The 20,236-nt window shown below is 44.4% G+C and overlaps 1 protein-coding gene and 2 long non-coding RNA genes across 3 annotated transcripts; all 3 read right to left on the bottom strand.

The window, feature by feature from the left end:
- Window positions 1-489: 489 nt before the first annotated feature.
- Window positions 490-1,159, bottom strand: LOC124877016. Its single transcript, XR_007040430.1, has 3 exons — window positions 1,003-1,159; window positions 641-930; window positions 490-555 (listed from the first exon to the last, which is right to left on the bottom strand). It is a non-coding gene; the product is annotated as an uncharacterized LOC124877016 (long non-coding RNA).
- A 7,798-nt stretch (window positions 1,160-8,957) lies between these two features.
- LOC124876654 (olfactory receptor 1-like) lies at window positions 8,958-10,719 on the bottom strand. The gene has a single exon (XM_047379596.1). It carries the CDS (start codon window positions 10,213-10,215, stop codon window positions 9,244-9,246), a length of 972 nt encoding a protein of 323 aa, XP_047235552.1. The 5' UTR covers window positions 10,216-10,719; the 3' UTR covers window positions 8,958-9,243.
- Window positions 10,720-10,929: 210 nt separating this feature from the next.
- Window positions 10,930-18,921, bottom strand: LOC124876691. The gene is made up of 3 exons (XR_007040352.1): window positions 18,079-18,921; window positions 12,274-12,372; window positions 10,930-12,028 (listed from the first exon to the last, which is right to left on the bottom strand). It is a non-coding gene; the product is annotated as an uncharacterized LOC124876691 (long non-coding RNA).
- Between the last annotated feature and the right edge of the window lie 1,315 nt (window positions 18,922-20,236).

Below are 20,236 nucleotides of genomic sequence, written 5' to 3' on the forward strand. Positions count from 1 at the left end.
CAGTCAGAAAAACGAGCCTCAGCCCAACGTAAGGCCCTCCCTGTAAGTAATCCCAGTATAAAAGAAATCTTAGCATCATCATGGGGAAAACTAGCAGGAGAGCGGTTAAAGACGAGAGTACATTGTAACAAAAACCCCTTACAATGATCAATGTCACCGGAGAACTTCTCCGGAACAGGGGAAGTGACGTCGCGTGAGTGTGAAAGACGTTGAGAAGTAGAAGCTGCTACAGCGCCCTCAGAGGAACCGGAGGTCTGAGGACTTAAAGAATGCTGGAGTAGCGAGACAATATGATCTAGCTGCTGATTATTCCGTTGGATCTGTTCAGAAAGACAACAAAGAGCAGAGTCATGAGAGTGAATCTGGTGAGAGTGTTCAGATAGAGTTCTACTGAGACTCTCTGCTGGGTCTGTCTGGCCTGAGTGTTCTGACATCATTTTTGACACTGATCTGACCCACATGCAGAAAGAACACAAGTAGAGAGCATCAAACGGTGAAAAGAAGTTTATTATTTCTAAATTCTACACAGGGATGACAGGGATCTGGTCTCTCCAACTGCGAGAAAAAAGAACTGATAAGAAAACAGGACGGCAATGTATATATAAATATAAATATCATGAATATAAATAAATGCTCTTACTAGAGAGTGAACGGAATCCGCCAGGGGAGACGGGGTTTAGGAGAACTGAAGTAGAGCTCACAGCGAAACGTGCTTTCTGTGGAAAGCGAGCGGAAGGTGAAGCAGGAGTTACGTAGGAGGGTGGACAGGTCTGCAGGAGAAGTACGCTTGTCGTAATGTAGCACAGATCCAGTAAAAGGTGAAGATTGCTCAGTCCAGGAGTGTACGTAGAATTCCAGACAGGTAATCCAAAAGGCTCCAAGCGCTCGAGGAATAGTTAAGGGATCGATGGACATCAAGGTTACTGATACCTAAGGCGAAAACACAAATGTCAGAAAGGAACAGAGCAGATCAAAATCCAAAAACTGGCTCGAGATGATTACCACATAGGCTCAACACTCAGGCGACGAGTAGCAGGCAGCCACGGCTTAAGTAGCGTACACGGCGATCAGAAGATGGGAAACACCTGTCCACATTCCTCCTGTAGCTCGACACCCTCTGCTGGACGAATAAGGTTAGCAGCAAGCAGAAAACAGACAGGCTCCCAGAACCCGACAGTACCAGAAAGGCCGACCCAGTTTTCCAGGCACTCTAATAAAATGGAATGATCAACAGTGTCAAATGCTGCACTAAGGTCCAATAATACCAGCACTGTGGTTCTTCCACAGTCTGCCTTTATACGGATGTCATTGAACACCTTGACAAGAGCAGTCTCTGTACTGTGGTGAGCAGGAAGCCTGACTGGAAGACATCGAAGCGGCTGGTCGTTGTTAGGAAGTTGCTTAACTGCTGAAGCATAGCTTTTTCAATAATCTTACTGATGAAGGGGAGGTTTGATATAGGCCTGTAGTTCTGTAGTAGCAGCTTGTCCAAGTTGCTCTTTTTCAATAGAGGTTTGATGATTGCTGTTTTCAGGGCCTGGGGGGAAATACCTGACAAAAGGGACGTGTTTATTATTTGTGTTAAATCAGATGTTATTACGGGCAAAGCTTAAGGAAAGCTGTGGGTAAAACATCGAGACAGCAGGAAGAAGAGCTTAGTTGCTGAACAATTTCTTCTACGTTTTTGTAGTTTATTTGGTGAAATTGGGAAATTTTGTCAAAATCAGTTCTAGTTGGAGACAACATTGGTACTGGAGTTGATGTGGATGTGCTGACTGCCTCTCTGATCTTTTGGATTTTTTCAGTAAAGAATTTAGCAAATTCATTGCAGGCCCTGGTAGAGTGGAGTTCAGATGCTACAGTTACAGGAGGGTTTGTTAACCTGTCGACGGTGGCAAATAATGCACGAGCATTGTTAATGTTTTTGCTGATGATCTCAGAAAAGAAAGATTCCCTTGCATTTTTCAGTTGTAGGTTATATCTGTATAGTCTCTCTTTATAGATAATATAGTAAACCTGGAGTCCAGTCTTTCGCCACCTGCGTTCAGCTTTTGGACACTCCTTTTTTTCACTTCTGACTGGTGGAGCACTTCTCCACGGAGACATTTTCTCCCCAGAAACGACTTTCACTTTAATTGGAGCAACTGAATCAACGATGTCCGAGATTTTAGAATGAAAGTTATCTACCAGCTCATCTACAGTGTTACAGAGCAAAGTGGAGGTAGAAGAGTAAATCTGGTAAAAGGTTTCAGCAGCACCGTCCTTAAAGATGCGTTTTCTTATCATGTCTCTTTGGCAAACTGAGTCATTGCAGATGATGCTTTCAAAAATAACAGAAACGTGGTTAGATAGGGCAACATCAGTTACAGACACCTTGGAAATGTTTAGACCCTTAGTGATGATCAAGCCCAAAATATGTCCCTGTTTGTGCGTTTGCTGTTTAACATGTTGAGTCAAACCAAAATTTCTAAGAGTGTCATATAGATGTATTGCACTTCTGTCTTCAGGATAGTCCATGTGAATGTTGAAGTCTCCCACAGTAATTAAACAGTCATAATCAACACATATCACATATAAAAGTTAATTAAAATCACTGATAAAGTTTGTTTTGGACTTAGGAGACCTGTAAATATTCAAGAACATGATTCGGACCAGGCTCTTTACCTGGAGAGCCAAATATTCAAAAGAGTCAAATTTGCCCAGAAATGCTTTTTTACACTCTAATAAATCTTTAAACAAAGTGGCCACCCTCTCTCACAAAGAAAATTGTAGTTCGGAGGCGTCGCCTCTATCAGAATGGGAGCTTCATTAAATGTATGTAACCGTGTTTCTGTTAAAAACATAACATTAAGATCATGGTCAGTAATGAAGTCAATGATTAAAAATTATTTTACTGACAGCTCTAATGTTCAATAAAGCCAGTTTATATGACTTAGTTGATATTAACTCTGTGTCTGGTTGTACCTGACAGTTTATGGCTTTTTTTTATTGTTTATTACTGTCTCTTATCCTTTTGGTTTTGCTCTTTCTGTCACGTATAAGCACAGAGATTTTACAACTATCTCCTATTAGGGGCCCAAGTTTTTTCTGGACATGCTCATTTCTGATAGAGTTACCACTGGGGCCCAGACTGTATCACAGAGAAGTGATTTGAAGGTCCTGATTAGGAGGAGATAGATTAGGAGGTGGTGGAGCTCTGCGGCATTTGGAAGATGTTGGTTCAGTAGCAGGGCCTCGGCCACAGGGGGTGTTGAATGGAGAAGATGTCAGAGCCATTTGGGTCCTGATTTTAAGAGCTCGTTTCATTTAATCAGAATCCAGTAAAGCAAAAACCGGGCTCAGTGAGGAGATGGGAGAGTTCTGTGCGGTCTGGGTGGGGGTCTGGGGTGAGGGGGGTTTACCAGGGGTGTCAGTCTGGGTCGGGGTCTGGGGTGAGGGGGGTTTAACGGAGTGTCAGTCTGTGTCTGGGTTTGGGGGGAGGGGTATAATGGGGGCGTCCACCTCTCCTATGGATTTTGACGGGGAGACCTTTTATGATGATCTCTCTTTCTCAGCCAACTGGCCGATTGTTTCTGCTGGAGCTGTTGGAGGCAGCGTTATTGTTGTTGATACTCCATGTTCTCTGCTGAAGGTCGAAACTGCTGGTGGATTATTTACTGAATAGAAGAGATTAGATGTGAGACGTCTAGCTCCTGGCTTGTTCAAACAGAAAAACAATTGGAGAACTAAACACAGTCTAGGAGGAAGTTTACCCAAAAACAAAAAGACAGGATGCAGAGAACGATGCAAACTTTCTTTTTCCTGCTCTCGGTGGAGGTGGACGCTTTTTCTCTGTCTCCTGCACCCCTCCCATATCTGCCCTGCTTCAGCTCTGTGTCTTGTCTTTTTTTTGGAGCCTCTTTTTTGCACATCTTCCAAATTCTTCCAAAATATGGATTTGGTCAGCTGGTCTCTCAATGCAATTGATCAAATTTTCTCGACGAGAAGACAGGGGTCGGGAGAGCCCACTTGCCCGGACGGAACATTTTTCTCCGGATACACGATGGACCTCTGGCAGAAGTGGAGGATTGTGTGTCTGTCGATAATGTCAGTCGAGGATGTGGAAGATGTGTACAGGTCCTTCTCAAAATATTAGCATATTGTGATAAAGTTCATTATTTTCCATAATGTCATGATGAAAATTTAACATTCATATATTTTAGATTCATTGCACACTAACTGAAATATTTCAGGTCTTTTATTGTCTTAATACGGATGATTTTGGCATACAGCTCATGAAAACCCAAAATTTCTATCTCACAAAATTAGCATATTTCAGAAATGACTGCTTCAATGCGGCGTGACATGGAGGCAATCAGCCTGTGGCACTGCTGAGGTCTTATGGAGGCCCAGGATGCTTCGATAGCGGCCTTTAGCTCATCCAGAGTGTTGGGTCTTGAGTCTCTCAACGTTCTCTTCACGATATCCCACAGATTCTCTATGGGGTTCAGGTCAGGAGAGTTGGCAGGCCAATTGAGCACAGTGATACCATGGTCAGTAAACCATTTACCAGTGGTTTTGGCACTGTGAGCAGGTGCCAGGTCGTGCTGAAAAAAGAAATCTTCATCTCCATAAAGCTTTTCAGCAGATGGAAGCATGAAGTGCTCCAAAATCTCCTGATAGCTAGCTGCATTGACCCTGCCCTTGATAAAACACAGTGGACCAACACCAGCACCTGACACGGCACCCCAGACCATCACTGACTGTGGGTACTTGACACTGGACTTCTGGCATTTCCTTCTCCCCAGTCTTCCTCCAGACTCTGGCACCTTGATTTCCGAATGACATGCAGAATTTGCTTTCATCCGAAAAAAGTACTTTGGACCACTGAGCAACAGTCCTGTGCTGCTTCTCTGTAGCCCAGGTCAGGCGCTTCTGCCGCTGTTTCTGGTTCAAAAGTGGCTTGACCTGGGGAATGCGGCACCTGTAGCCCATTTCCTGCACACGCCTGTGCATGGTGGCTCTGGATGTTTCTACTCCAGACTCAGTCCACTGCTTCTGCAGGTCCCCCAAGGTCTGGAATCGGCCCTTCTCCACAATCTTCCTCAGGGTCCGGTCACCTCTTCTTGTTGTGCAGCGTTTTCTGCCACACTTTTTCCTTCCCACAGACTTCCCACTGAGGTGCCTTGATACAGCACTCTGGGAACAGCCTATTCGTTCAGAAATGTCTTTCTGTGTCTTACCCTCTTGCTTGAGGGTGTCAATGGTGGCCTTGTGGACAGCAGTCAGGTCGGCAGTCTTACCCATGATTGGGGTTTTGAGTGATGAACCAGGCTGGGAGTTTTAAAGGCCTCAGGAATCTTTTGCAGGTGTTTAGAGTTAACTCGTTGATTCAGATGATTAGGTTCATAGCTCGTTTAGAGACCCTTTTAATGATATGCTAATTTTGTGAGATAGGAATTTTGGGTTTTCATGAGCTGTATGCCAAAATCATCCGTATTAAGACAATAAAAGACCTGAAATATTTTAGTTAGTGTGCAATGAATCTAAAATATATGAATGTTAAATTTTCATCATGACATTATGGAAAATAATGAACTTTATCACAATATGCTAATATTTTGAGAAGGACCTGTAATTGGAAGTTTGATATCAGGATTTCTGCTTTTTGGAGTCAGCGATTACCTGGCATATCGAGAAATTCGGAGAATGTCAGCAGCTGTTCTGGCCATTGTAAGGCTGCCTGGCATGTGTGATGGGATCTTCAGAGCGATCAACACTCAGACTGAGATGTTACGTGAGCTGAATCGCAGACTGGATGTGATCCTTATACAGGATCGCAGGCAGGTTGCGGTTCCTGGACTCAGGGGTGAAATGGTATAAATCTTGGAGAAAGTTGTTCGCTTGGATCTTGCAGAAAGACCAGGAATTTGGCTGTTTGGATTTGCCTTTGAGAAGCACCAGTGAGACTCTCAAGGCTGACGGAAAATTAAGAGTCAGCCTAACCCAAATAATTATTGTTTTTCTAAATCTGGCTCCCCTGCGTGGCCTTGATGGCTGGCTATCTTCAACTTCTCCTGGAAGTTATGTAAACATGACGCTCTGCTCCCTCTGCCCCCTCCCTTCCCTGAGGACACCTGTGGACCTGCTCAGAACTTGGCCGGTTGATGTACATTCCAACTAACCATCAAGGACAATGGCCTCTGTGACAGTGCTTCATGGACTTACTTGCACACACTCACTTGCACACACACACATGCTCAAGATAAACATTTGCACTCCTCACACCCCCTTCATTGTTCCCGCCATGATGTTGTTTTGTAAATTTGTTGCTTCTTTGTGCTGAGGTTTTTTGCAATCTCAAACTGTATCCTGCTAAGGATAAAGTGTGAAATATGATTTTTTTTCCCTCTACTTACCTAACGTGGCCTCTTTTCTCATCTAGCAAGGGCAGCGCCTGTGAGTGGGCAGCAAAGCCTCGGTGACCCGTCCCCCCTTGTCTTGTGTCATGATGTATGTTTGGATGGGTTGTACTGGAATTCTAATTTCCCCTCGGGAATCAATAAAGTATCTTTGAATTGAATTGAATTGAATTGAAACAAAACAACCACTGATACATTTGAATCTTGAAAGATTGATCAGTCCTCTCTGGCTCGGTCGGTCAAGATTTTCCTAATAAACTCTAATGGTTGGTATTAGTCTGCAAACTCTGCCCCATAGGAGCACGCACTTCCCCGTGAAGAGTAACCACCTGGGACTGATTAACCAGTCAGAAGCAACTAATTAACAACCTCATGACTGAGTATTAATCATTAAAAGTTTTATTCATTCCATTAAACAATAAGACTGGTTTATCTTCAAAGTTTACATATTTCAAATCAGTTTTTTAAATGTATTGTTAATTATTGCCTATTCTTCATCAAGCATCCTTACAGGATATTTTGCTATTGTTATGTGGTTCATAAGCATATTTCACACCAAATTACATTAACCTTTGAGACAGATCTTGTAATCTTCCGAAACAGCATGATGGGTGTACATTTCCATGGTGTTAATACTTGCATTTATCTGTTTGAACAGATGAAAGCTAGACCTAATGGAATCTAGAAATTGTACCCAACTATGAACCAGACTTTTTGAGGTAAACAATTCGCAACATCTTGGCTGATTTATTTAGATTTTTCCATGATGTCACACAATGAAGCAACATGACTGAGTTGCTGCCTTAAATTGTATCCACAGGTGTGCCTCCATTCAATTCAAATGTTGTAAACTAACCTATCAGAAGCTTACAAAACTGTGGCATAATGATTGTCAGCGCTTTCTCGGATTATTATAGGCACAGTAGTCTTAGTGTATGTAAACTTCTAACTTTGAATATTTCTCCAAAACTGTTCCAGAAAAGTCTGTCCTGTTGTTCTGGCTTTCAGCAAATATAAACAAAAATTGTAATCCTTACTGGCCTAAAACAGGGAAAGCTTTGTCCGATTTAATATCAAACAAGGAGAAAAAGGTTTTGGTTCTGTTTGTGAATGTAAACATCTGATTTCTGCTATGAACACATGAACTCGAGCTGTATTTTAAAATAAAAAAGAAATAGGACATTTTTGATGAGAATTTGCAACTTTATTACAGGAACTCAGTCTTGAACACTAGATTGCCTCAGTTACATGTTTCTATCACCATTTTGCTTTTTTCCCATAAGCTTTCTGCAATTCACTTTTCTACATTGACTCAACTCATGCTACACACACTCCAGATACGGTACATTCTGGACAGATCAATATTAAAGTATAGGAACAACATTCACTAACAACAAACTTGCAATAATATTCATTATTCACTTCAATTTAGAATCTCAGGAAAAAGCTAAAATCATAACTGTGCAGCTTCTGACTTTGGGAGATATATTTTCTTTAAAAAAAACAGCATGGTAATGTGTGGGTATTGTGTGTATGCTGCAGAGTTAAATCTTTAGGAAGGCGATGTAGGAGCGTCATTTTTCTATGGCATCATGTATTGCAACGCCTTTTAAATGAGAGTCTGAATAAAATACAATCCAAACAGTGGAGTTGTTTTAAGACTGTTAACGTCTACTTTGATCTTGGCCCCATTTTCCTTCTTGAAGAAAAATTAAAACCGAAATTATAAGTGGTCACTGAAACCATATGCATGTTGCTATTTTTTAATGACAGATGACAGTATAACGTAACGTTTTTAATTTCTGACAGTTTAATATATTACATATATAAAATAGTCATCAATATACTTTGATAAACACCAGACAAAGAGCAGACTTCATCAAATAAAAAAAACCTTCATAGTCTCAAAGACAACATTTTACCTTGGTATTCAATGTAAAAATTGACATTGCAGAGTGAAAATTAAATATGTGAATTTGGCCGGTAATCTTTTACAGAATTTACTGGGAGGATGTGGGCATACCTATGAAATTTTGTGCTTTACAAATAACACAGTCAGTCAGTCATTTTCTACCGCTTATTCCATAGTGGGTCGCGGGGGAGCTGGTGCCTATCTCCAGCAGTCTATGGGCGAGAGGCAGGGTACACCCTGGACAGATCGCCAGTCCATCGCAGGGCAACACACAAACAACCATGCACACACTCATTCATACACCTAAGGTCAATTTAGAGTGACCAATTAACCTAACAGTTGGTAGCACTGTTGCCTTGCAGCAAGAAGGTCCTGGGTTCGATTCCCGGCCTGGGGTCTTTCTGCATGGAGTTTGCATGTTCTCCCCGTGCATGCGTGGGTTCTCACCGGGTACTCCGGCTTCCTCCCACAGTCCAAAGACATGCCTGTTAGGTTAATTGGTAACTCTAAATTTCCCTTAGGTGTATGAATGAGTGTGTGCATGGTTGTATGTGTGTTGCCCTGCGATGGACTGGCGACCTGTCCAGGGTGTACCCTGCCTCTCGCCCATAGACTGCTGGAGATAGGAACCAGCTCCCCCGTGACCCACTATGGAATAAGCGGTAGAAAATGACTGACTGACAAATAACACACTATCTGTGAGGTTATAAAGATGAGTAAGACCAAATTAGTGAAATTCTAAATAATGGGAAGCCTAAAATTAAGCATTCTGCCACAGAGTTCTGCATGTCCTCTTTGAAAAACAATGATAGATGCAGTATTTTTGGTCACAACCCAGGATAAATATGTGAGCCCACAAGAAGAATTGAGATGACAGCCAACAGATCTTGACTTTCAACGTAGGCTTGCAAGTCAGTAAAAGCAAGTTTATCAATTTGATATTATGCCTCTTTTTTTTTTTAATAGCTTCTTAACTGCACTTGTCACTTCCTCTGTCTTTAAAGAGTATATAATGGGATTAAGCAGAGTGGGACATATGTGTGACAAGCTGGAATTGAAGATTCTCACATTAGGACTAATATTAGTAATGTTTACAATTATATTTGTGCCCAGATATGGTATGACAGATAGTGCCACCAGAATCAGATGAGAAGTACAAGTTTGCATTGCTTTAAGTCGTTCTTCTCTGGATGCAGTCCTGCTCAGCGCTATAGAAATGCAAACATAGGTGGCACCTATCAGTACAAGAGGAATGCAGATGACCAAAGTAAAAGTAAAATATGCCATTACAGTATTTAGAAAAGTGTCATTACATGCTAGACGAAATGTTGGTCCATGATCACAGAAAAAACTTTGTATTACTATAGATCCACAGAAGGACAGGCGCTCAAGAAGACCAACTAAGACTGCAATGACCATCAACATAGATATCCATGAACACAGCAGAATCGTGACTATTGATTTCTTTGTGACAATAACATTGTATCTTAATGGAAAACAAATTGCAATTAATCTGTCATATGCCATTGCGACAAGCGTCCATGACTGCATACTTCCAAAGAATAAAACAAAGAACATGTAACTTAGGCATGCCTCATAAACAATGTATCTCCTCTCAAACAAAAATGTGTCCAATAGTTTTGGGATGAGAGCAGTGCTCCCACACAGATCTGTCAGAGCCAAGTTGAACACTATAATGTATCTGGGAGTGTGAAGAGTCTTCACCAGGTAGATAACAGAAAGCAGAAAACCATTGCCAAGGACAGTCATGATGTACACAAAGCACAGAAAGATGTAATAATACTTAACATGAGGGATATTGTAAAACCCACTGAGATAAAACTTTACAGGACGAACACGTGTGGAGTTCAATATGATGGTAAACTTACCCTCTTTGTACATCACTATTATCTTTTTTGACAGGCTATAAAAAGAAAACAGAATAATTTTTTAAACTACAAAAAGAACAGATTAAAGACAGGCACTGTTCATTGAAAGAAGATGTATCCTCTCGACACTCTAGAGAACAGCAAACATTTGCTGCTCGCCAGTGAACTGTTCCCACTTATATATTTTGCCTAATGATCATGACTTGAATCCTGCCCTGTGTCACTGAGTGACATTATAATGGTTTATAATATGAGGTGGCGGAAGGTTCACTACAAGGATATTCAACGTTTTTGAAAAAAATAATTATGGTATTGTACAAACAAAGCACAATTATGTTAAAGCCAGAACATTTAAATACATCTTGAGTAGCGAGATAAAGCAACTATAATTTAGATCAATGTTCAGAACTAAATCAGTGTCATAATCTAAAAATCATCAATCCCAAGGATGATTTCTTTACCTCTTTAGGAGGCAATATCTATTACAGGAAGAGATATCTCTATATTTCTACATACATCTCAGGATAACAATCTATTTAGAATCAATACTAAGATTAATCAACACTTTGGTTCAAATGGAAAGAGTAATGAAATAAGGAATTAAAAGTAATATTAAGAAAATAAGACACTACATTAAATGTACGTTTTTTTTTTTTATTAGGAAATGCTCACATATTGATGTATAATCTCTTTTTCTATCACAGTTATGAGTTTCTTTTCATGAATAGCAGTATTTGATTCATGCCACACATTTCTGTTCTGGTGTGCAATTAAAAACATTTTTAGACACAGCTGTCCAAATAAATCTATTCTAGGTATCTTGGTCTTTGTCTACATCCTCTTTGGCAAACTTTAGTCTGGCTTTCATAGTGTTCTTAGAGAGCAAAGGTTCCTTTTGCAGACCACACATCAAAGCTAAATTGTATGGAGTCTCTGTCTGATTGTACGGGCATTGACCTCCATTTCAGCAGTGGCACGAGCTTGATGTAGGTCCTGTGATGACATTTTAGGGGTTTTGAAGACTTGCTTAAGCATATTGAGGCCTACTGTCAGGGTGAACTTGCTTGGATGATGAGACTATTTTGTATTAATTTTGTATTAAATTCTTCTGAGGCCACTTCAGATCCCGTACCAATCTCACAGAATACCCCAGACAGCTGTCAGAGTGTCCTAATATTTTCACATGAAAAGAAGAGATTAATTCAAAGTCCTAAAACAGTTTTCCCTAAATAGCCTTGCCAATACTGGAACTACTAAAGCTAAAAAAAACAGACGACTTTAGTCCCAAATCAAACTGTTTCACCATGACTTGAAAGCAGGCAGGCAGGCAGGACAGCTGAGTGGGTTCAGGTTTTTGGATTTCACTTACACTGCATTATTATTATGACAAATGTGTACTCTTGCAAATAACATGTTAAGCATAAGTTGAAGAATTCTTCACAGGGCAATTGGAGAACTAAACACAGTCTAGGAGGAACTTTACCCAAAAGTAAAAAGACAGGATACAGAGAACGATGCAAACAAAACAACCACTAATACATTTGAATCTTGGAAGATTGATCAGTCCTCGCTGGCTCGGTTGGTCAAGATTTTCCTAATAAACTCTAATGGTTTGTATTAGTCTCCAAACTCTGCCCCACAGGAGCACACACTTCCCCGTGAAGAGTCACCACCTGGAACTGATTAACCAGTCAGAAGCAACTGATTAACAACCTCATGTAAGAATCTGGACTCTGTCCTAGGCTGCTACCAACCATCTTCAGTCACTAGGTGATACCAGAGACCGTTCCTAGAGGGTGACAGGTGCGGCTTGTTGGGATGATCACCTGGTGAAATATAAAGAGAATGGATTGCCAGTATCTCATCGCCTGAGTGTTTTGCCCATGCGGTAATACAACCTGGCCAGATTAAGTCTTGTCTGTTGCAAGTTATCTTTGAAAGAAAATACTAAACCGCTGTCTTGTTTAGGAACCTGAACCTGTCTCGCTCCTTTAAGGGGATACCTAAACCAGCTTGAACAGAAGAATGAAACCCGGACCAGTTACCAGCTGGCAATCCGCCTGAGCCCCACCTTGCCAAGCCTGTCCACCCTCCGACGGTCCTCCAACCTCCAGCCCTCTGAAGTTCTGGCGATGCACCCTTCCTCTGGTCTGGACTCAGCTCCCTCTCCCTGGTGGATCAGAACGAAAGTTACGACTGTAACTACAGTTCTATGAAACCCGGATGACAGCCAGAAGCGGTGCATCAAGCACTGAATGATCAGTCTTGCGCATGTGCAGGTCGAGAATTTAATAACAACATGGTCACATGTGACCTACCGGTGGCTCACGTGAGTCTATATAGTCACATGACTCCGGAAGCCCAGTCTCGACAATCGTCTCACGAGCACATGGAGACCGAGGGACCGAGCGCTCTGGCGGTCATCCAGGATTCATAGAACCATAGTTACAGTTGTAACTTTCGCTCTATTTCATCCCTACTGACCGCCAGAGGCGGGGCTTCAAGCACTGGATGACGCATACCAAAAGGGTCCCGAGGGATCCCATGGAGACCTTAAGGAACACAGCAACACCACCAACCTCAGCAGGACGCAGAAGGTGGCTGCTCCAGTATGCCCTGCAGGGGATGCGATGTTCACTCTGTAAAATCTGGCGTAGGTGCTCAGCGCTGTCCAGGAAGCAGCTTCACAAATGGGCTCCAGAGGCACTCTGGTCATGGCAGCCCACGAGGTGGACAGGCTCCTAGTGGAGTGACATCGCACGCCACCTGGCAGTGGCCGATCCTGCAAGGAGTGAGCCACAGAGATCGTCTCCACAATCCAATGTGCCAACCGCTGTCTAGAAAGGGCCTTACCCCTCCGAGAGCCAGCATAACAGATAAAGAGACAGTCAGTCTGAGGAATGGGTGCCATTGAGCGGACATATGCCTCAAGCGCACGAACAGGGCAAAGAGGCTTAGAGGGGTACCAGGATTAAAACGGGAAAGTCGGAGCGGCAGAACACTGCCAGCCACTGCAGGCACCTTCGGAACAAAGGAAGCATTAGTCCACAGCGTAACACCGAAGCCATCCGGGTTCCACTGACAACATGGTTCAGACACAGACAGAGCATGCAATCCCCCCACCCGTTTAGCAGAAACCATGGCCAACAGGAAGGTGGTTTTCAGGGAGAGCCACTTGAGGTCCAACCTCGTAATGGGTTCAAAAGGGGGAGACTGAAGGGCTGCAAGCACCAGCGACAAATCCCACGCAGGGGCCACAGGGTGTCTGGGTGGACACAAGTGCCTGGCACCCTTCAAGAACTGCATGACATCCCCATGCCGGCTGACAGAGCAACCACAAAACCCAAATGCCAACGGGAAATGGCTGCTACATACAGGTCCTTCTCAAAATATTAGCATATTGTGATAAAGTTCATTATTTTCCATAATGTCATGATGAAAATTTAACATTCATATATTTTAGATTCATTGCACACTAACTGAAATATTTCAGGTCTTTTATTGTCTTAATACGGATGATTTTGGCATACAGCTCATGAAAACCCAAAATTCCTATCTCACAAAATTAGAATATCATTAAAAGGGTCTCTAAACGAGCTATGAACCTAATCATCTGAATCAACGAGTTAACTCTAAACACCTGCAAAAGATTCCTGAGGCCTTTAAAACTCCCAGCCTGGTTCATCACTCAAAACCCCAATCATGGGTAAGACTGCCGACCTGACTGCTGTCCAGAAGGACACTATTGACACCCTCAAGCAAGAGGGTAAGACACAGAAAGAAATTTCTGAACGAATAGGCTGTTCCCAGAGTGCTGTATCAAGGCACCTCAGTGGGAAGTCTGTGGGAAGGAAAAAGTGTGGCAGAAAACGCTGCACAGCGAGAAGAGGAGACCGGACCCTGAGGAAGATTGTGGAGAAGGGCCGATTCCAGACCTTGGGGGACTTGCGGAAGCAGTGGACTGAGTCTGGAGTAGAAACATCCAGAGCCACCGTGCACAGGCGTGTGCAGGAAATGGGCTACAGGTGCCGCATTCCCCAGACCTGGGCTACAGAGAAGCAGCACTGGACTGTTGCTCAGTGGTCCAAAGTACTTTTTTCGGATGAAAGCAAATTCTGCATGTCATTCGGAAATCAAGGTGCCAGAGTCTGGAGGAAGACTGGGGAGAAGGAAATGCCAAAATGCCAGAAGTCCAGTGTCAAGTACCGACAGTCAGTGATGGTCTGGGGTGCCGTGTCAGCTGCTGGTGTTGGTCCACTGTGTTTTATTAAGGGCAGGGTCAATGCAGCTAGCTATCAGGAGATTTTGGAGCACTTCATGCTTCCATCTGCTGAAAAGCTTCATGGAGATGAAGATTTCATTTTTCAGCACGACCTGGCACCTGCTCACAGTGCCAAAACCACTGGTAAATGGTTTACTGACCATGGTATCACTGTGCTCAATTGGCCTGCCAACTCTCCTGACCTGAACCCCATAGAGAATCTGTGGGATATCGTGAAGAGAACGTTGAGAGACTCAAGACCCAACACTCTGGATGAGCTAAAGGCCGCTATCGAAGCATCCTGGGCCTCCATAAGACCTCAGCAGTGCCACAGGCTGATTGCCTCCATGTCACGCCGCATTGAAGCAGTCATTTCTGCAAAAGGATTCCTGACCAAGTATTGAGTGCATAACTGTACATGATTATTTGAAGGTTGACGTTTTTTGTATTAAAAACACTTTTCTTTTGTTGGTCGGATGAAATATGCTAATTTAGTGAGATAGGAATTTTGGGTTTTCATGAGCTGTATACCAAAATCATCCGTATTAAGACAATAAAAGACCTGAAATATTTCAGTTAGTGTGCAATGAATCTAAAATATATGAATGTTAAATTTTCATCATGACATTATGGAAAATAATGAAGTTTATCACAATATGGTAATATTTTGAGAAGGACCTGTACACCTTCGAAGTGGAAGGAGATCGCCCCAAATCCAGCAACTCCTGAAGGAAGGACAGTAAATGGGAAACAGGACAGCAAACAGGGTCCAGTCCCTTACCACGGCACCAGTCAGCAAAGACCATCACTTAGCACCATAGGCGGCCCGCGTGGACGGTGCCCATGTGCCAGTCATGGTCTGTCCCACCCTGCCCCCAAAATGGGAGAAGACAGAGCCTGCACCTGTAGAGAACAAAGCTAGAGTTTCAGGCGGCCTGGATTGGGGTGGAGAATCTGGCCCCCCATCTGGGAGAGGAAGTCTCTCCTGGAGGGGAGGCGCATCGGCAAGCCGGAGCAGAGCATGCGCAGCAGAAGAAACCATGTCCTCCCGGCCAAAAAGGGGCTACCAACAGAAGTTCGTGCCTGTCCTGGAGAACCCTCAGGAGCATCTGGGGGATCAGGGGGAATGGGGGAAAGGCATAGAGAAAGGTCTGGGGCCACTCGTGCACCAGTGTGTCGCAGCCCAGAGGACTGGTACTGTCCATCAGGGAGAACCAGAGGGGACAGTGAACCACATCACTGGAGGCAAACAGGTACACCTCCACTCTGCCGAAGGTCGGCCAAATGCGATCCACCACCTCTGGGTGAAGCTGCCACTCCCTCTGAAGCGGCACCTACCTGCCGAGACAGAAAGTCCGCAGAGACGTTCTGCGGACCCGGAATATAGGCCGCCCTGAGGCTGGCAAGCGGAACACCTGCCATGATGTAGGATCCATTCCGCCACTGGGACAGAGACCGTAGGCACCAAGGCACAACCCAAAGCCGTCGGAGCCTGTGAGTGCGCCGGGAGGGGTCCATGCCGACCCCGTTCAGCCACATCTGCAGGGGCCGCAATGACATAAGCCCCAGAGGCACCACGTTGGACGCAGCAGTGAGCATGCCCAGAAGACGCAGGTACTCCACAAACCATGGAGCCCTGCCAAGACAGAAGCTGGAAAGCATGGCCAGAATATCGCCGACCCGCAGAGGAGAAGGACAGGTGGTCATGGAAACAGAATCTAGAATCATGCCTAAATAAACAGTCAGGGGAGGGGATCAGGCTGCTCTTCTCCAGGTTCACTCTGAACCCCAGCTGACGTATGTGGGCAAGCACCGTCCGAGTGTCTCGGTCGCAGCACAAATGAGCAAGTCGTCCAAATAAGGCAGAATTCGCAGTCCAAATGCGTGCAGGGGGGAAAGGGCCGCTGCCACACACCGGGTGAACACCCGAGGAGAGAGGGAAAGACCAAAGGGAAGAACTGGAAGTGCCTCCTGTGAAGCGGAGAAACCGCCAATGATCCGGAGCAATGGGGACATGAAAATAAGCGTCTTTCAGGTCGATAGACGTGAACCAGTTGCCCAGGGAGATCGCTTGGCGAACTGCCCTGGTGGTCAACATGTGCTGCCGTGTTCTTGAGGCCTGGGCTAGATGTTCCAAGGCCTCCAGCGCGGTGGAACCACAGAGTTCCCCCGGAACCACAGGAAGAACCCTCAGCATTCTCCTGCAAGGCTTGGCTAAGGATGATTGCGCCAGCCACACCTGGTGCCGAGCATGGACCAGCGTAGAGAGTGTGCATCCAAGCTCACGTGTCATCAGGGCGAAGGCCTGCAGGAATGCGTCCAACAAGCCCTGAGTTGACTGGCACAGGGAACCGACTCCAAAGAAGAGAAGAGGCCCAACATGAGATGGGAGAGTGAGTTTCTGATCCAGCCCATCCAGGCACCCGAGTCGTGGGCCCTACACAGTAAATTGTGTCCGTGATTGCGGACATGGACAACGGGCATTAGGCCTCATCGCCTCATCAGGAGGAACAATAAGAGAGGCAATGGCAGATTCAATAGGGGGCATGCAGCCCAACCCGAACTTGGGCACCTCGTGCATGGCAGCCAGGGCCCTGCCATCCGCCGTCTGGCGGGAAAAGGCCGATGTGTCTATCCAGCAAGCATGCAGCTCCTGAGGGAGGAATGACAAAGGTGGCCTCGGCATCACGACGCCTAAAGAAGGCGCTTGATGGAGCGGGCTGGGCCAGGGGAACAATAACTGCAAACGGCTCAGAGCCATTTTAATAGCTGCAGACACCGGTTCCCCTGCACCTCCCTGAGAGGCTGATCCACTCAAGTGGACAATCCCGGGGGCCTGCGCCGCTTGCCTCTCCTCCCAGACGCCAAAGGCACATCCTCAGCCGACCGTTTCGTCAAGGCCGCACCCTGTCCAAGCGGCAACACATCCTGTCAGACAGAGACCGCCCAGTCAGCAGGCTGCTCCACCAAAGACAGCCAGGCCCACCGCACCGCTCGGGGCAGACCGCTGCAATTAGAGCAGGCATGATCCAAAAGCGCCTCCCTGAGATGGTCAACACCAAGGCAGGGAGGCCACATGTCATGACCGTCCTCAGGCTGCAGAGGAGCCGAACAGGACACACAACAAAGATTGTCCATGACCTAGGGACAGATGGGGTCGAACGGGCAGAAAAAAACGCCGTCAAGACTGTGTTACGGCAACAACAACAAGCCGTAGGACTCGAGCGGAAAACGCCACCGGCGAGTCAGACAAACAGGAACGAACAAAAGCGAGCGGTAAACCACTGTCGAAAATTAAACGGACTCAGCACAAGCAGAAAAACGCTACCGCCGAGCCAATAGAAAGGGAATAAACCAAAGCGAGCAGCAAACCACTGCCGAAGACAGTAAATAGACTCAGTACGAGCAGAAAATGCCACTGGGGAGTCAGGGCTGTTAGCAATGTATAATTGAAAAACAAACAGCAACGCTGACAAAGGAATAATACTCAGCACGAGCAGAAAACGCCACTGGCGAGTCAAGCAAGCAAAGCAAAGCGGACAGCAACTACTGCTGAAAAAAATGAACGGACTCAGCACGAGCAGAAAACACCACCGGCTAGCAGAACAAACTTACCAGAAAACCTGGAAGAAAAAGCAGCTTGCGCTGCCTCTGGAGGGCAGAACCATCCGCAGCTCCAACCACGATTGATCACAAGGCTCCCAGCAGCAAGACGAACGAGGAACAACGAATAAAGTCAACAACTGCATTCATCAACCTGCGCGCGAGAAGAAGGAAGGGTCTGGGCTCCCGGTGTCATGTGACTTTATAGACTCACGTGAGCCACCGGTAGGTCACATGTGACCATGTTGTTATTAAATTCTCAACCTGCACATGCGCAACAATGATCATTCAGTGCTTGAAGCACCACCTCTGGCGGTCAGTAGGAATGAAATAGGACCCAGCTAGGTCCGTAAACCCATCTGTTTATTTATCATTTGTCGTGCAGGCAGATTCTCACCTGTTCTATCTGTTGCAGCTTCCTGTTCCAGGCAGCAGCTGTCCTTCCCTCACCTTACAGCCTCTCAATAAACTTCCTAAATAGTTCTCTGTTCTCTGGGTGTTTCTGCTGTATGTGGGTCAAATCGGCCACTAACATTATGACACCTCATGACTGAGTATTAACCCTAAAAACATTTATTCATTCCATTGAACATAAGACTGATTTTTCTTCAAAGTTTGACATTTAAAATCTTTGAATATTTCAGTAAAAACATTTCCAGAAAACTCTGTCTTGTTGTTCTGGCTTTCAGCAGATATAAACAAAAATTGTAATCCTTACTGGCCTAAAACAGGAAAGGTTTTGTCCCATTTGATATTAAATAGTGAGGAAATGTTTTGGTTCTGTTTATGCAGTGAATGTAAACATCTGATTTCTGCTATGAACCCATGAATTGGGGCTGTATTTTAAAAATTAAAAATAGGACCTTATAGATGAGAATTTAATTGGGTTAATTGTGGAGTACCACAGGGTTCAGTATTTGCGCCAATTCTCTTTACTATATATATGCTTCCAATAGGTCAAATTATCAGGCAGCATGGGATAAATGTTCACTGTTACGCTGATGATGCTAAGCTTTACTTATCCATAAATCCTGATGAGCCCAACCAGTTAGATAGACTACAAGCATGTCTTGAAGATATAAAAACTTGGATGACTTAACATTTTTTGATTCTAAATTCAGACAAGACAGAAGTTGTCGTCCTTGGACCGGAGTCTTTAAAAAAGAAACTGCTTAGTCAATCAATTAACCTGGATGGCATTAAATTGACCTCCGGTAATAAGGTAAAAAACCTTGGTGTTACTTTTGACCAGGACAGGTCATTTAAATCCTATATTAAACAGGTTGCTAGGATTTCCTTCCTTCACCTCCAGAACATTGCCAAAATTAGAAATATCCTATCCTATCTATAGGCTGGACTATTGTAATTCTTTACTATCAGGATGTCCACAAAATGCAGTTAAAAGCCTTCAGCTCAAAATGCTGCAGCAAGAGTTCTGATGAAAATTAAAAAGAGAGATCATATTTCTCCTATTTTAGCTTCCCTTCATTGGCTCCCTGTTAAATTTATAATAGTATTTAAAATTCTCCTCCTCACATATAAAGCCCTTAATGATTTAGCTCCATCATACATCAGAGATCTGATGGTTCCATATGTTCCTAACAGGGCACTTCATTCTCAGACTGCAGGTTTACTGGTGGTTCCTAAAGTCTCTAGAAGTAGAATGGGAGGCAGATCCTTTAGTTATCAGGCTCCTCTCCTGTGGAACCAGCTCCCAGTTTTAGTCCGTGAGGCAGACACCCTGTCTACCTTTAAGGTTAGGCTTAAAACTTTCCTTTTTGATAAAGCTTATAGTTAGAGTGGCTTAAGTTATCCTGAGCTATCTCTGTAGTTATGCTGCTATAGGCTTAGGCTGCTGGAGGACATAATGACCACTTTCACCCTCTTCGCTACATTCTCACACTACTCTCCAATTTTGCATTATTTGCTGTTATTTCAGCTTTTAACTTTGTTCTCTCTTTTCTCTTCTTAGAAGGTACACCTGGCCTGGCTCTGTGTCTACCTGTGACACCTTTCTGGAGAGGGGAATCGTCCAAGCTTCTGCTGGCAACAACTTAATGCTCACCCTCTACTGATGATCCACATGGCCCTGTCTTTTAGTGTTTAACCCTTTCTCTCTCCTAGACATGGTGATTGACTGAGCTTTTACTGTAACTAATTCTATGTGCTC

The sequence above is a fragment of the Girardinichthys multiradiatus genome, chromosome 11 (assembly GCF_021462225.1).
Source record: "Girardinichthys multiradiatus isolate DD_20200921_A chromosome 11, DD_fGirMul_XY1, whole genome shotgun sequence".
In the NCBI taxonomy this organism is placed as follows: domain Eukaryota; kingdom Metazoa; phylum Chordata; class Actinopteri; order Cyprinodontiformes; family Goodeidae; genus Girardinichthys; species Girardinichthys multiradiatus.

Coding starts and splice junctions, on each gene's coding strand:
- LOC124876654 (XM_047379596.1), bottom strand. CDS start 10,215: ATGTACAAAGAGGGTAAGTTTACCATCATATTGAACTCCACACGTGTT.